The sequence below is a fragment of the Bos grunniens genome, chromosome 5, assembly GCF_055505025.1.
Source record: "Bos grunniens cultivar Pamir isolate PY7600 chromosome 5, Bosgru_T2T1.0, whole genome shotgun sequence".
In the NCBI taxonomy this organism is placed as follows: domain Eukaryota; kingdom Metazoa; phylum Chordata; class Mammalia; order Artiodactyla; family Bovidae; genus Bos; species Bos grunniens.
In genome coordinates this window covers 78,229,542-78,245,914 of record NC_141169.1, presented here as the reverse complement: position 1 = coordinate 78,245,914, position 16,373 = coordinate 78,229,542, and the positions used below count along the sequence as shown (strand labels likewise).

The following is a 16,373-nucleotide window of genomic DNA, read 5'->3' as shown; positions in this document are numbered from 1 at the left end:
ACATCATGTCTGTCTTTGGTCACCCTTCTGATTTTCTTCATTACCTTCAGGAGACATCTCTCACTCCTCACTCTCATGAGTTCACCTTGGTCTGACCAGCTATTAGTCTTGCCACTCACTATTCCCTCACAGGCCTCACTGTATACTAAGCCACACTAAGCTGTTTAAACCATCCAGAATGCCTCATGTCCTTTCCTTTCTCTTCACTTTGGCACAAGTTGTTCCCTCTGTCTAGTTTGGAAGTTGTTTCCCTTCATCTTTGTCAGGTCAACTCCTATTAATCCTTTCATCTAGTGCTGACTTCCATATTAATTCTAGTTACTTGCTGATTTTCTTCCTCAGAGGAGAGAATGAGATTTGAAGAATTTTGCAGAATGTATTTTATTCACCTTTGTAGCTTTAGTTTTTAATATAGCTTTAATTTATTTATATTAATTCTCTATTTTAATTTTGGTTTGTTTGATTTGGTTTTTCCAGTGGTGTGAATAGTGGCACACATTAAAGACTGCTGTCGGGATTTTGAGGTATATCATTTTCTACCTTTGCATTAGCTTCCTAGTACTGCTAAAGCTGCTTAAAAACTTACTTTCATTTTGGTAGTAGGTCACATCTTTAGTAGTTATGTTATTATTCCTATTTCATAGATTGGGATTGGGAGTAAGGTCACATCATTCTTAAATAGAATGATTAATTCAGAACTTCTTCCCTCATGCTATAATAAGTAAAACAACAAGTTCTTCTTGACTAGCTCAAATAAAGTAAATTTAATATGGAAAACATATATTTATTCATTCATACAGACATATATCTATTTACTCATTTGGTCAAATATTCAGTAATTCAACAGGAAAGAGAATAAATAAAAGCCATCAAAAATAAACAAAAAGTCGACTAATGGATAAAACTTTATATATATTATATATAATATACTTAGAACTTTATGATACACTATGTTATTCACTAATTTTGCTGTGTCACTTATGTGACACATCCATCCCAGTTATACAGCATTTCTAGAAAATTGTTTCTTTTTAAAAAAAATATTTATTTATGTATTGGCTGCGTCAAGTCCTAGTTACGGCACGCATGCTCCGTAGTTGTGGTTCACGGGCTTAGTTGCCCTGCAGCATGTGGGATCTTCGTTCCCTGACCAGGGATCGAACCCATGTCCCCTGCACTGGAAGGTGGGTTTTTAACCAAACCCAGGGAAGTCCCAGAAAACTAGTTCTTAAAACTCAAATTGACTCATGCTGCCCAGTACTGGTTAGATGGACTGGCTGGGAATTAGAAAGGAGAGATGTTCAAAGTCTCTTCTAGACTGGGCTGGTGACAGAAGAAATCCTGGCTTTTGTCCCTTTGTTTACCACAGTGTACCAGTGAGCCCTTGGATATGCAAAGGCAGCTAACCAAGGGCTGAAAAGCTAAATTTTTCTTCACCGTAAAGTGTGGGCTTTGAGTTGGTGTAGGAAAGATGAATGGAGAAGGAAATGGCAACTCACTCCAGTATTCTTGCCTAACGAATCCTGTGGACAGAGAAGCCTGGTGGGCTGCTGTACATAGGGTCACATAGAATCAGACACGACTGAAGCGACAGCATGCATGCATGCATTGGAGAAGGAACTGGCAACACACTCCAGTATCCTTGCCTGGAGAATCTCGGACGGAGGAGCCTGGTGGGCTGCCATCTATGGGGTCACACAGAGTCAGACATGACTGAAGCGACTTAGCATCAGCAGCAGGAAAGGTGAAAGAGAGTCCTGAAAAACAGAGGAGATAGGAGGTTTGAGGAGTTTCTACGAATGCCAAACGACATTTTGGGAACCTGAAGTACAGATATAAAGAGGCTAATGAGAAATTCCCAGAGATAGGGTAGGTGTTTAAGAACAGGGATGCCAAACAAGTAACATTTGTTGTTGGCATTTTTGTGAGGTAAAATCAGCCTATTATTTCAAACAGTTAATAAAATATGCCACATGTTCTGAAGGTGGGAGGATTAAAGGAGGTGATAAGTTCCACTGGTATATGGGCGTGGAGCAAAGGGAAGAAAACAGTATAGGGTGAAGAAATAAGACTCTGCTGCTCTTAATTCTTAATTGTATTGTCACGCTGCCCTCTAATGGTCTGTCAGTACTTCACTATTTAGCAGATTCAATTGTTAGCTTCTGAGCCACCTGACTGACTACCGTCTGCAGACAATTTCCCCATTCAGTTCAGTTCAGTAGCTCAGTCCTGTCCGACTCTTTGCGACCCCATGGATATATTATAATATTACCTCATATTATATTATATTATATATTATACATGCCTGCTCTTTAAATTTTGCCATTAACAAATAAAAAAGACTATGTCCTTTGAGGTCACAAATAAAGGAAAAGCAGTTGCATAGTTGTTGCCCAGGGCACCTTGCCCCTGTGAAGCAGTTACTGGTTATGCCCATGGAGCTTCACTGTGAGCCTACCTTCTCCTTTTGTCTGTCTTTTCATCTCAGACAAAATATAGACTGCTCAGAGATAAAGAAGAGACCAAAAGCTCCATCAACAGAATTCTGAGAAACAAAGTGGGTAACATCTGACTGTTATATAATACTATCTTTGGTAGAAAATAAATACTATCTTTGGTCTGCTTCCTGTTTTTGGAATTCTCAAGTTGTTTGTCTCATTTTGACTCTGAAATAAAAAATAAAAAAAATAGAAGGAAATGTTCATAAAACTTGATGCCAAAACACCACTAATGGACCTTCAGGTCTTAGCTTAGATGAAATTTAATTCATTTGTTCAGAAGTATTTATTGAGTATCTCTCATGTGTCTTGCTGAACAAATCAAGCATATTCCCCACAGCCAATGTGTATGGGGGGCTTCCCAGGTGGTGCTAGTAGTAAGGAAGTAGTAGTAAAGCCAATGCAAGAGACATAAGAAATGTGGGTTTGATACCTGGGTCGGGAAGATACCCTGGAGGAGGGCATGGCAACCCACTACAGTGTTCTTGCTTGAAAAATCCCATGGACAGAGAAGGCTGGTGGGCTACACTCCATGGGGTCGCAGGGCTGGACACAACTGAAATGACTTAGCACATGATATTGTATGGCTGTGCGGGTGATGGTACTCAGTAAAGCTGTGCAGTGGTCCTTACTTTCAAGGGGGTGGTCCTTACTCTCAAGGAGATTGTACCTAGTAATTTCTAGGAAGTCTTGCTTGAACTTTCACTCCTATCTTGGATTAGAAAAAGGACTCCATAATAAACGCAGTCATAGCACTTCACGCATTTGTCTATTATGGTGTCATCCTCTGTTAGATTGCAAACTCAGAGGATAATGAGTTTGGGACTATCTTGTTTGTCCCTTTCCAGGGGTTAGGGATGCATCAGTGAATTAAACAGTCAAAAATCCCTGGCGTCTACAAGCTGGTAATCTAGAAGAGAGAGATAGTTAACAAGTTCAGTATGTACCATGTTACATGGAGATACACCATGGAAAAAGTCAAGTAGGGGAGGGGTCTTTTTCCTCCCCTACTTTGGCTCTTTGCTCAGATATCACCTTTTTTTATTGTGAGAGAGGAAAGCTTTGGAGGTTCACAGTAGAGGAGAGATACTGTCCATCTAAAAAAGAAAAACATTTAGGAATAAAACAGTAGGCACACTTAGCAAACAGCTAGTAAGGCAGTTATCAGCTTTCCACTTTGCCAGAAATCAGGCCACAGTGAATACATATTTATACAAAATATAGAGAATGAGGGCCCAGCCCTAGCCCTTCTCTTGAAAATCTGGCACTTTCATAGTTTTTCTGAATACATTTTAACATTCTAGAGAGCCCTCGTGTTCTAATCTGAGCTGGTTTTGCATTTTTTGTTGCAGAATAGCACCTCGCATCTTCTAGTATCAGCCTGCATACCATTTGTACTTGGCTGGGGTGTCTGAGGCTACGATTTTTAAGCCTTTCCAACCAGCTCTACTTGACAGTGTCCTTTTCAGGAAATGACGTCCTGGATAATTAACAGACTCCGCTATATTTAACACATATTCCTATCCGAAATTTTCACACTTATTTTGCCTCGCGGACAAGTATAAATGTATCTCTTCCTTCTGACTCTCTGGGCCTCGCTCCCTATTCTTTTGACAGCAGCCCAATCCCAAGCATCCTTCCCTCCGCGTTGGCGAGCCGCCTGCACGGCACAGCCTTCCGGAAGCTGTAGGCCCGGCGGTCCGCCTCGCCAGAACTACAACTCCCGGCAGCGTCTGTTTTCCAGCGCCTCCGTCTTGGCGCATGGCCCGTCGGGAGGGGGCAGGTAGCGGGCGGGGTCCAATGGGTGCCGGCTCCCGAGGAGAGGGCGGGGGAGAGGAGGAAGGAGGCTGACTCTGGGCCCCGGCCCCATTCATTGCCGCGGCCGGCACGGCTGGGGTCTTGTGTGTTACGAGTTATGGAGGCGCTAATTCCTGTTATTAACAAACTCCAGGACGTCTTCAACACGGTGGGCGCCGACATCATCCAGCTGCCTCAGATCGTGGTGGTGGGAACGCAGGTGAGAGAGGAGGGCGGCTTCCGTCCAGGCCGGAGCCTGGGGCGCAGGCCTGGATGAGGCTGCGGCAGCGCTTGCTCCCCGACCGGCCTTCGCGGCCTGTGGGAGGAGGGCGCTGCCGCGCCTGGGCGCCTGGGGCTGCGTTGCACCCGGGCTGGTAGTCCGGGGCCTGGCGGGGAGGCGAGGGGCGGAGCCGGCGCGGCGGTCCCGCGGGTCCCGGGGGCGGGGTGGGAGAGGGACGGGCGGGCGGAACTGGAGTCCGCGGGGACCGGGCGCGGCTTCGCCCGCGGGCCGCTGCTTCCAAGGGCACCTGGGGGACGCGTGGGGCACGCGGGGCCGGGTAGCCCCTTCTAGGTTGGTTTCAGGGCGGCGGGGTGTTTGTTTCCCTCCTTGCCTTGCTCAGGGGCTGCGGAATCAGTATTGGAACTTCGGTGTCGGGGCCCAGGAGGGCCCCTATTTGGGTGCACCTGAGTGTTTTCCTGCTGTGTGATTCCCGTTTCGAAAACACCGAAGCAGTTAAAAACAAAAAAAAACCCAGACCAACTTGTACTTGGAGTTTGTGGATATAAGGAAGAGATAGTCAATTTTTCTGCGTAGGCAGTGGTTTTTGACTTCCATCTAAATTGGGCATCAAGGTTCTCTGATCTTTTCATGTTGACATCTCTTGTAGATAATACATTTTTACATGTGGAAATGTTGAAGAAGTAACTTAGTATGACAGAGAAGTATACATTTCATTTTTTCGTTTTCTTGGTTGAAGAGAATCAACCACAGGCTTTTTAAAATGATGTTTTCTGTTGGAAAGGGGACGGTTTCCTCACTTTCCATCAGGTTCATCGCTGCTGCTGCTGCTGCTAAGTCGCTTCAGTCGTGTCCGACTCTATGCGACCCCATAGACGGCAGCCCACCAGGCTCCTCTGTCCATGGGATTCTCCAGGCAAGAATACTGGAGTGGGTTGCCATTTCCTTCTCCAATGCATGAAAGTGAAAAGTGAAAGTGAAGTCACTCAGTTGTGTCCGACTCTTAGCGACCCCATGGACTGCAGCCCACCAGGCTCCTCGGTCCATGGGATTCTCGAGGCAAGAGTATTGGAGTGGGGTGCCATTGCCTTCTCCGAATATAGAGTACAGGGTATAAATATTTAAAGAGGGAACTCAAAATAGAGTATTTCCAGACACTAGTAACCCTGGAAACCATAGACATCCTGTCTAGGGTGGGCGAGAGGGGCTTCTTAGAAATTATTTCAGAAACACATTTCCTTGGTTGATTATAGGATTGATATAGATCCTATACCAATATGTGCTCAATTCTGCCTTCACATATTATGGTACTTGTAACTTAATGTTTGCAATAGCTAGATACTCTGGTTCATTAATATAGTAAATTATGAGAATATTTTTTTTGAGTTTATTTTGTTTACTGCTGTGTTCCTATTCCTAGCTGCTTGGTACAGTCTCTGTGTATGTAGTAGATGCTTCAAAGATAAATACTTTGAGTTACTGGATAATATTTTTTAAACACTTGGGCTTTTATTATCAAAATCAATCGGTTTTGTAAATAAAAATAGAGGAGAAGAAATTAAATCTTCTTTGATAGTAATTTGTGTTTCCTAGCTGTAGATCAGAAACTTTGCATATACTTTTAATAGGGTCTCAATGCTTTAAAAAGCCTGAAGCAGTAAAAGAATCAGAGCTATAGGGTGTTAGCATAAATAGTTTAAAATCAAGAAAGATTTTCCTTGCATGAGATAGAATTTATTTCAGTGAGTAAATCTGTTGGCAAAATTAGGGAGGGAACAGGGTAGAAAAGTAAAGATCTCAGCATTGTGAAAGTCATTATTAACATATGTCAGCAAAAACCATCCTAATAGTGATAGTTATATGCTATATATGTGTATGCCATATTTGCATGTTAATGTTTAGGATTAATGCAGGAGTCTAAAAAAATATTCAGTTTTTAGACTTGATTTAATGGGGGTTATCTCCATTCATGCTCTTAATAACTGAAATTCAATCCTTTATTAATCAGTTATAGACGAACTACATAAGAATAGAAGCAATGTATTTTTTTCTCATATTTTCCTCAATATGTTGGAAAAAAACTTTTCTTGATTTGAATATAAGTACACCATTACTTTGTCATCTAAGCCATTTAATGACTGAAGCGACTTAGCAGTAGCAGCAGCAGCAGCATATATACAGCACCTCACATTCACATTTAATGGAGTAGTGTACAGTGAGTGAGTTACAGATGTAGTAAATGCTCTGTAGTTAGTTCGAGTGGTAAACTTCACAGTGGCAGTAATGTCTCTGTCTTACACTTTACCTACATGGCAAAGACATTACTTTGCCAACAAAGGTCCGTCTAGTCAAGGCTATGGTTTTTCCAGTGGTCATGTATGGATGTGAGAGTTGGACTACAAAGAAAGCTGAGCGCCGAAGAATTGAAGCTTTTGAACTGTGGTGTTGGAGAAGACTCTCTTTTTTTTTTTTTTTAATTTTTATTTTATTTAACTTTACAATATTGTATTGGTTTTGCCATATATCAAAATGAATCTGCCACAGGTATACGTGTGTTCCCCATCCTGAACCCTCCTCCTTCGTCCATCCCCATACCATCCCTCTGGGTCGTCCCAGTGCACCAGCCCCAAGCATCCAGTATCATGCATCGAACCTGGACTGGCGACTCGTTTCATATATGATATTATACATATTTCAATGCCATTCTCCCATGGAGAAGACTCTGGAGAGTCCCTTGGACTGCAAGGAGATCCAACCAGTCCATCCTAAAGGAGATCAGTCCTGGGTGTTCATTGGAAGGACTGATGTTGAAGCTGAAACTCTAATACTTTGGCCACCTCATGCAAAGAGCTGACTCATTGGAAAAGACCCTGATGCTGGGAGGGATTGGGGGCAGGAGGAGAAGGGGATGACAGAGGATGAGATGGTTGGATGGCATCACCGACTCAGTGGACATGAGTTTGGGTGAACTCAGGGAGTTGGTGATGGACAGGGAGGCCTGGCGTGCTGTGGTTCATGGGGTCGCAAAGAGTTGGACACGACTGAGTGACTGAACTGAACTGTAGAGATGATGGCTTCACTAAGTTTAGTAATTTGGTGCCAAATATTGATCTTAGTTTCATTCCTTCAGTGTTTAATTCCTAAAATATTGTGAGTACTCTTAAGTAAACTCATGTTTTTCCCTTTCCGTTTCTTTTTCCCTAGTTTCTCTGTGTAAACCTTAAAAGATCAGATCTCTGTGCTGATTACTTAAAAAAAATGTTTCTTAAATAATTGAGGTGAAATGTGTATAGCATAAAAATTAGCTATTTTAAAGTGTACAATTCAGTGGCATTTAGTACATTCATAATGTTGTGTAACCACCACCTCTGTCTAGGTCCAAAATATTTTCATCACCCCAAAAGAAAACTTTGTATCCATAGCAGTCATTTTGTAATTCTCTTTCCCCTGAGTCCCTGACAACCACCTTTTTTTTTTCTCCTTCTTAATAGAGTTACTTTTTCTGGAAATTTTATAGAAAGAGAATCATACAATATGTGGCCATTTAAGTTTAGCTTCTTTCACTTAGTATAACATGATACATTCACATTGTAGCATGTACCAGTGCTTCCCTTTAATTGGTGACTAATCTTGTATTGTGTGTATTTACCATATTTGTTATTATTCATCTATTGATGGATATTTGGAATGTTTCTATCTTTTGGTTGTTGTGAATGGTGCTGCTATGAATATTTGTGTACAAATATTTGAATGCCTGTTTTTAGTTCTTTTTGGTATATATCTACAAATAAAATGAGGTCGTATGGTAATTCTATATTTTAAATTTCTGAGGAGCCACCAAACTGTTTCTACACTGTGTGTGTGTGTGTGTTAGTCACTCGTTGTGTCTGACTCTTAGCCCACTAGGCTCCTCTGTCCACGGAATTCTCCAGGCAAGAATACAGCAGTGGGTTGCCATTCCCTTCTCTAGTCGATCTTCCCAATCCAGGGATTGAACTTGGGTCTCCTGCATTGCAGGAGGAGTCTTAACAATCTGAGCCACCAGGGAAGCCCCAGATTATTTATGGTAGCAAACTACCAGGGTCCCAATTTGTTTACAAACTTGTCAAAACTTGTTATTGTGTCTTTTTATTATTCTGATGAGAATGTGAAGTGGTATCTCATTGTGGTTTCAATTTGTATTTCCCTAGTGACTAATGAAATATATATCTTTTTAGGTGCTTGTTGGGATTATTTGTCTTCTTATTGTTGAGTTGCCAGAGTTCTTTATGTATTTTGGATACAAGATCATTATCAGTATGTGATTTGCACATATTTTCTCCCATTCTGAAGGTTATCTTTTTACTTTCATGATCATTCTTTTGAGGCACAAAAGTTTTCAATTTTGATAAAGTCTAACTTATCTATTTTTTCTTTTGTTGCGTGTGATTTAGTGTCATATATAACATTGCCAAGTCCAGAGTAATGAAAATTTATTATTTTATTATTATTTTGTATTTTCTTTTAAGTGTTTTATAGTTTCAGCTCTTACATTTAGGTTTTGATCCATTTTGAGTAAATTTTTGTGTTCAGTATGAAGTATGGGTTCACCACTACAGATGGTGACTGCAGCCATGAAATTAAAAGACACTTACTCCTTGGAAGGAAAGTTATGACCAACCTAGATAGCATATTCAAAAGCAGAGACATTACTTTGCCAACAAAGGTTCTTCTAGTCAAGGCTATGGTTTTTCCTGTGGTCATGTATGGATGTGAGAGTTAGACTGTGAAGAAGGCTGAGCACCGAAGAATTGATGCTTTTGAACTGTGGTGTTGGAGAAGACTCTTGAGAGTCCCTTGGACTGCAAGGAGATCTAACCAGTCCATTCTGAAGGAGATCGGCCCTGGGATTTCTTTGGAAGGAATGATGCTAAAGCTGAAACTCCAGTACTTTGGCCACCCCATGCGAAGAGTTGATTCATTGGAAAGGACCCTGATGCTGGGAGGGATTGGGAGCAGGAGGAGAAGGGGACGACAGAGGATGAGATGGCTGGATGGCATCACTGACTCGATGGACGTGAGTCTGAGTGAACTCCGGGAGTTGATGATGGACAGGGAGGCCTGGCCTGCTTCGATTCATGGGGTCGCAAAGAGTTGAACACAACTGAGCGACTGATCTGATCTGATCTGATGGGTTCACCTTCATTCCTTTCCATGTGCCTGTCCAGTTGATCCAGGGCTATTTGTTGGAGACTATCCTTTCCCACTTTAGGGCTCAGCACTATTGTTGAAAATCAATTGACTATAGATGTATAGGCTTATTTCTGGACTCTCAATTATTTTCTGTTGGTCTTTAGGTCTCCTCTTAAGTCAGTATCACACACAGTTTTGATTACTGTAACTTTGTAGTATATTTTGAAAACAAAAAGTATGAGCCTCCCAACTTTGTTCTTTTTTTTTTTTTTCCCAAGATTGTTTTGCAGTGAGGAGTCCCTTGCCATTCATTCCATAGAAGTTTTAGAACTGGTATTTCCATTTCTGCAGACAAGATTGTTTGGATTTTGATAGGGGTTGTGTTGAATCTGCATTGCTTTGGGGAGTATTGCCCTCAAAGTATTAAATTAGATCTAGAATTCTTGGTTGATGGATTTTTTTGTCTCACATCTTTAAATGTCATACTATTACCTCTGGCATCCAAGATGTCTAGTGATAAATTTATTGTATTATTAATCTTATTGAGGATCCCCTGTATTTGAGTTGATTCTCTGCTTCTCTCTTGGTGCTTTCAATATTTGTCTTTCACCAGTTTGACTATAATTTGTCCCCATGTGGATCTCTTTGTGTTTTATGGTGGAGTTTCACTGAGTTCTTTAATATGTAGATTCATGCCACATTCCCCAAGTTTTCCTGCTTTTATGAAAAAAGTAGGGATTTTTCTGAATATTACTCTTGCTTTTCAGATATCTATATTTCACTCTTACCATTTATGTTCCAGACAGCACTGGGTCTGTATTTTATAACCAGGAAAAAAACTGCTCCCTAAGGTCTTTAGCATTTTAGCAAGTTTGGATCTGGGATAATTGAAGTGGTGTAAATTTTAGATTTATATTTTGCCAGTGTGTGTGTGTGCTGTGTACTTAGTCACTCAGTTGTGTCCGACTTTTTGCGACGTCATCGACTGTAGCCCTCCAGGCTCTTCTGTCCATGGAATTCTCCAGACAAGAATACTGAAGTGGTAATCATTCCCTTCTCCAGGGGATCTTCCTGACCTAGGGATCGAACCTGGGTCTTCTGCATTGCAGGTGAATTCTTTACTGTCTGAAGTACACTGGGGAAGCCCATTTTCTCAATAGGTGGAGTGTTTGAGCTTTGTGGTAAAACCATGTTAGTTTATTTATTTAAATACTCCAAAAGTTAATATTTCTAAGGATACTCAGAAATATTTTATTTAAAATAAATGAGACAGGACTTCCCTGGTGGTTCAGTGCTTAACAATCCGCCTGCCAATCAAAGAACATTAGTTTGATCCCTGGGCTGGGAAGATTCCATATGCCTTGGGGCAGCTAAGCCCATGTGCCGCAACTGAGCCTGCAAGCTGCAACTGCTGAAGCCTGTGCCTTGGGGTCTGTGGTCTGTAACAAGAGAAGCCACTGCAATAAGAAGCCTGCACACTGCAACTGGAGAGTAGCCCCTGCTGGCTGCAACTAGAGAAAGCTTGCATGCAGCAACCAAGACCCAGTGCAGCCCAAAATAAAAAATTTGAAAAGAACTCTAAAAATAAACATGAAAAATATGAAGGAAACCTTCTGTAAAACTAAAACTACTTCAAAATAAAAAGTTAAAAACTTAGTAAATGTACATTTTTATCTGTTATATTAATATCAAAATAAACAATTGAGAGGTCTGCTTTATGCAATGAAAAGTAAAAACTTAGAAGTTAAAAACTAAATCAGCTTTGCTTAATGTGGCATGAATGAATATTTACAACAATTCTATTTTCAGTTGCATGAAAAGAATACAACTTCCTGTTCCCAGTTGATCATAGTTATCAGAAAGAGCTAAAGCTATGACAAAATGTTAAGGGTCAGTCTCAAAATATAAATCCAGGACATTATAAATCTCAATACAGTGCAGTTTGGAAGAAACTAAAAATTACACTGAGACCATATACACAAATTTTTAGCCCCTAAGTGTACAGGATATTGAGTCAGTTTGGGGACTATGAGAGATGTAAAGAGCAGAAGACACTGCAGTGCCAAGTGAGCCCTATTTTCACAGCAAGCTGGCTGTGGCTTTTGCCACTTTGAAGCTCCCGTAGCTGCTTACCTTTGTGGAGGAAAGAGGGCAGACTTGGGAGTGTTTATATCACCAGGGGGAAACAAGCCCTGATCTAACCAATTGTTGAAGAAACTGATGGCATTTAGAATACTGAGGTAAAAATTGGGAGTGCCCAGACATGTTTTGTTCTGTGTATGTGTGTTGACACATAAATTTTTAAAAATTGTGATATGATTGACATGTAAACATTATATTAATTTCAGTTGTGTAACATATGATCTGACATGTGTATACATTGGGAAACAATCACTCCAATAAGTCTAGTTAACATGTCACCACACAGTTACAATTCTTTATTATGATGAGAACTATTAAGATTTCCTATTAAGATTTTCTCCATTCCCTGGAGAAGGGAATGGCAACCCACTCCAGTATTCTTGCCTGGAGAATCCCATGGACAGAGGAGCCTGGCGAGCTACAGTCCAGGGGATTGCAAAGAGTCAACACAACTGAGCAGCTAACACTTTCTTTCACTTAGTAACCCTCACACTTTATAAATATACACTATAGTATATTATTACCTATAATCACTGTGTGGTACTTAACATCCCCGTGATTGATTTTTAACTGGAAGTTTGTACCTTTTGATCACATTTACCGATTTCACCCACCCCCCATCTCTGGCAACCACTGGTCTGTTTTCTATGACTTGTTTGTTTTTGTTTTAGATTCCACATACAAATGAGATCATGCGCTGTTTGCTTTTTCTCTGACTTATTTTACTTAGCAAAGTTCATTCATGTTGTTGCAAATAACAGGATTTCCTTCTTTTTTTTAATGGCTAAATTTCTGTGTGTGTGTGTACGTGTGTATACATACACACATTTATTTTATCTGTTCATACACTTGTGGGCATTTAGGTTATTTCCGTTTCTTGGCTATTTGAAATAATGCTGCAGGAACAGGGTGATGCCTATATCTTCTCAGTTCAGTGTTTTTGTTTCCTTTAGATAAATACCCAGAAGTAGAATTGCTGGATCATAGCTCTATTTTTAACTTCTAGAGGAATTTCCATACTGTTTTTTAAAATAGTGGCTGCACTCATTTATGGAGAAGGCAATGGCACCCCACTCCAGTACTCTTGCCTGGAAAATCCCATGGGCGGAGGAACCTGGTAGGCTGCAGTCCATGGGGTCGCTAGGAGTTGGACACGACTGAGAGACTTCAGTTTGACTTTTCACTTTCATGCATTGGAGAAGGAAAAGGCAACCCACTCCAGTATTCTTGCCTGGAGAATCCCAGGGATGGGGGAGCCTGGTGGGCTGCCATCTCTGGGGTCGCACAGAGTCGGACACGACTGAGCGACTTCACTTTGACTTTTCACTTTCATACATTGGAGAAGGAAATGGTGACACACTCCAGTGTTCTTGCCTGGAGATTTTAGGGACGGGGGAGCCTGGTGGGCTGCAGTCAATGGGGTCGCTAAGAGTCGGACACGACTGAGCGACTTCACTTTGACTTTTCACTTTCATGCATTGGAGAAGGAAACGGCAACCCACTCCAGTATTCTTGCCTGGAGAATCCCAGGGATGGGGGAGCCTGGTGGGCTGCCATCTCTGGGGTCGCACAGAGTCGGACACGACTGAGCGACTTCACTTTCACTTTTCACTTTCATGCATTGGAGAAGGAAACGGCAACCCACTCCAGTATTCTTGCCTGGAGAATCCCAGGGATGGGGGAGCCTGGTGGGCTGTCGTCTCTGGGGTCGCACAGAGTCGGACACGACTGAATCGACTTAGCAGCAGCAGCAGCCAGTGTTGCTGCCCATGAGGTCATAGAGAGTCAGACACTACTAAGCACACACAAGACACTGATTAGTGATGTTGAGCCTTTTTTCATGTCCTTATTTTCCATTTGTATGTCTTCTTTGGAAAAATGTCTACTTGGCTTCCAAGTTCATTTTTATTTATTTTTGTTCATGTCATGTGGCTTGTGGGATCTTAGTTCCCCCACGAGGAATGAGACCTGGCCCTTGGCAGTGTAAGCCTGGAGTCTTAATCATTTGACTGCCAGGGAATCCCCCAAAGTTCATTTTTAAATCAGGTTATTTGTGTGTGTGTGTGTGTGTGTGTGTGTGTGTGTGTGTGTGTTTCTTTTGTTGTTTGTTATTGAGTTGTCTGAGTTCTTTGTATATTTTTTATGTTAGCCTCTTATTGGTTAAGTGGTTTGAAAATATATTTTCCCATTCCATAGGTTCCTTTTTCACTTTATTGATGGTTTCCTTTGCAGTGCAGAAGCTTTTTAGTTTTTTTGTACTCCTCCTTGTTTATTTTTGTTTTAGTTGGCTTTGGTTTGGTGTCAAATCCAAAAAAATCATCACCCATACCAGTGTCAAGGAGCTTACAGCCTATGTGTTTTCTTCTAGGAGTTTTACATTTTCAGGGCTTATATTCAAGTCTTTAACCCATTTTTCAGCTGATTTTTGTTTGTTTGTTTAGTGTAAGATAGTAGTCCAGTTTCATGCTTTTGCATGTGGCTGTTGTGTTTCCCAACACACTTTATTGAAGAGACTATCCTTTCCTCATTATATATTCTTGTTGTCTTTGTAAATTAATTGTTCATATATGCGTAAGTTTATTTCTGAGCTCTCTGTTCCTTTTATCTGTTTTTAAAACAGTGGCTGCACCAATTTACATTCCCACCAACAGCATATGAGGGTTTCCTTTCTTCTACATCCTGCACAACATTTATTTCTTCCCTTTTTGGTAATAGCCATTCTAACAGGTATGAGGTGATATCTTTTATGGCATCATCTTATTGTGACTTGAAGGATCTCAGTTGCTCCTTAACCACGGGGATTGAACCAGGGCCATGGTGGTGAAAGCTCAGAATCCTAATCACTAGGCTGCCTGGGAACTCCCAGATTATTACAACTTTTAAACATAGTTGGAAATCAGGAAGCATGTTATGATGACTCTCCTCTAGTTTTGTTCTTGGTCACGATTGCTTTGGCTATCCTATTTATAAATTTTAGAATTATTTACTCTGTTTCTTTGAAAAATGTTATTGGAATTTTGATAGGGATTGTATTGAATTTGTAGATTACTTTGGGTAGTATGGGTATTTTAGCAATCTTGATTCTTTTAATCCATGAGCACAGAATATCTTTCTATTTGTATCTTCAATTATTTCATCAGTGTTCTATAGTTTTTAATGTACAGGTCTTTTAAATAAACTTCTTGGTTAAGTTTATTCTTAGGTATTTTATTCTTTTGAAGCAATTGTAAATGGGATTTTTTTCTTAATTTCTCTTTCTGATAGTTCATTATTATGGTATAGAAACAAAACCTATTTTGCATATTGACTTTGTATCCTACAACTTTACTGAATTCATTGATTAGTTCTAACAATTCTTTGTGGAGTCTTTAGGATTTTCTACATAAATATCATGGCAAATAGTAACAGTTTTATTTTACTTTCTGACTTAGATGCCTTTTTCTTACCTAATGGTCTGGCTGGAACTTCCAATACTTTGTCGAGTAGAAGTGTCAGGAGTAGGCACCCTTGTCTTGATTCTGATCTTAGAGGGAAAGCTTTTAGCATTTTACCATCGAGTATGTTAGTTGTGAGCTTATCATATATGGCCTTTATTAAGTTGAGGTATGCTCCCTCTTTTATTCACTTTGTTGAGTTTTTTTTTTTTTTTTTAATCATGAATGGATATTGAATTTGGTCAAATATATTGCATGTATTGAGATAGTCATCTGATTTTTATCCTTCATTTTGTTAATGCGTTGTGTGTAACAGAGCCGTCCTTGCATCCCTGGAATAAATCCCATTGATCATGGTATATGATCCTTTTAATGAATTACAGAATTCAGTTTGCTGTAATTTTGTTGAGGATTTTTGCATCTCTGATTTTGTGGGATAAAGGCCTGCAATTTTCTTCTCTTGTGGTGGTCCTGCCTTGGTTTTGGTATCAGGTAATGCTGGCCTTATAAAATGAATTTTGAATTATTCCCTCCTCTTCTTTCTTCGAAGGGTTTGGAAAATTCAGTTCAGTCGCTCAGTCGTGTCCAACAACTCTTTGTGACCCCATGAACCTCAGCACGCCAGGCCTTCCTGTCCATCACCAACTCCCGGAGTTTACCCAAACTCATGTCCATTGAGTCGGTGATGCCATCCAACCATCTCATCCTCTGTCGTCCCCTTCTCCTCCTGCCTTCAATCTTTCCCAGCATCAGGATTTTTCAAATGAGTCAGCTCTTTGCTTCAGGTGGCCAAAGTATTGGAGTTTTAGCTTCTGCATCAGTCCTTCCAGTGAACACCCAGGACTGATCTCCTTTGGGATGGGCTGGTTGGATCTCCTTGCAGTCCAAGGGACTCTCAAGAGTCTTCTCCAACACCACAGTTCAAAAGCATCAATTCTTCGGCCCTTACCTTTCTTCACAATTCAACTCTCACATCCATACATGACCACTGGAAAAACTATAGCCTTGACTAGACAGACCTTTGTTGACAAAGTAATGTCTTTGCTTTTTAATATGCTGTCTAGGTTGGTCATAACTTTCCTTCCAACAACA

At 40.8% G+C, this 16,373-nt stretch overlaps 1 protein-coding gene across 12 annotated transcripts in view; it reads left to right on the top strand.

The window, feature by feature from the left end:
• Nucleotides 1–4,327: 4,327 nt before the first annotated feature.
• DNM1L (dynamin 1L) overlaps nt 4,328–16,373 on the top strand; it is a 60,028-nt gene continuing 47,982 nt past the window's right edge. For all 12 annotated transcript variants that reach the window (XM_086401371.1, XM_086401369.1, XM_086401368.1 and 9 more), the window contains exon 1: nt 4,328–4,515. Coding sequence is in view for 8 of the 12 variants with exons in the window: in XM_086401366.1 (XP_086257492.1) it covers nt 4,414–4,515 (102 nt within the window). In the remaining 4 variants the exon portion in view is untranslated. The remainder of the gene's footprint in view (nt 4,516–16,373) is intronic.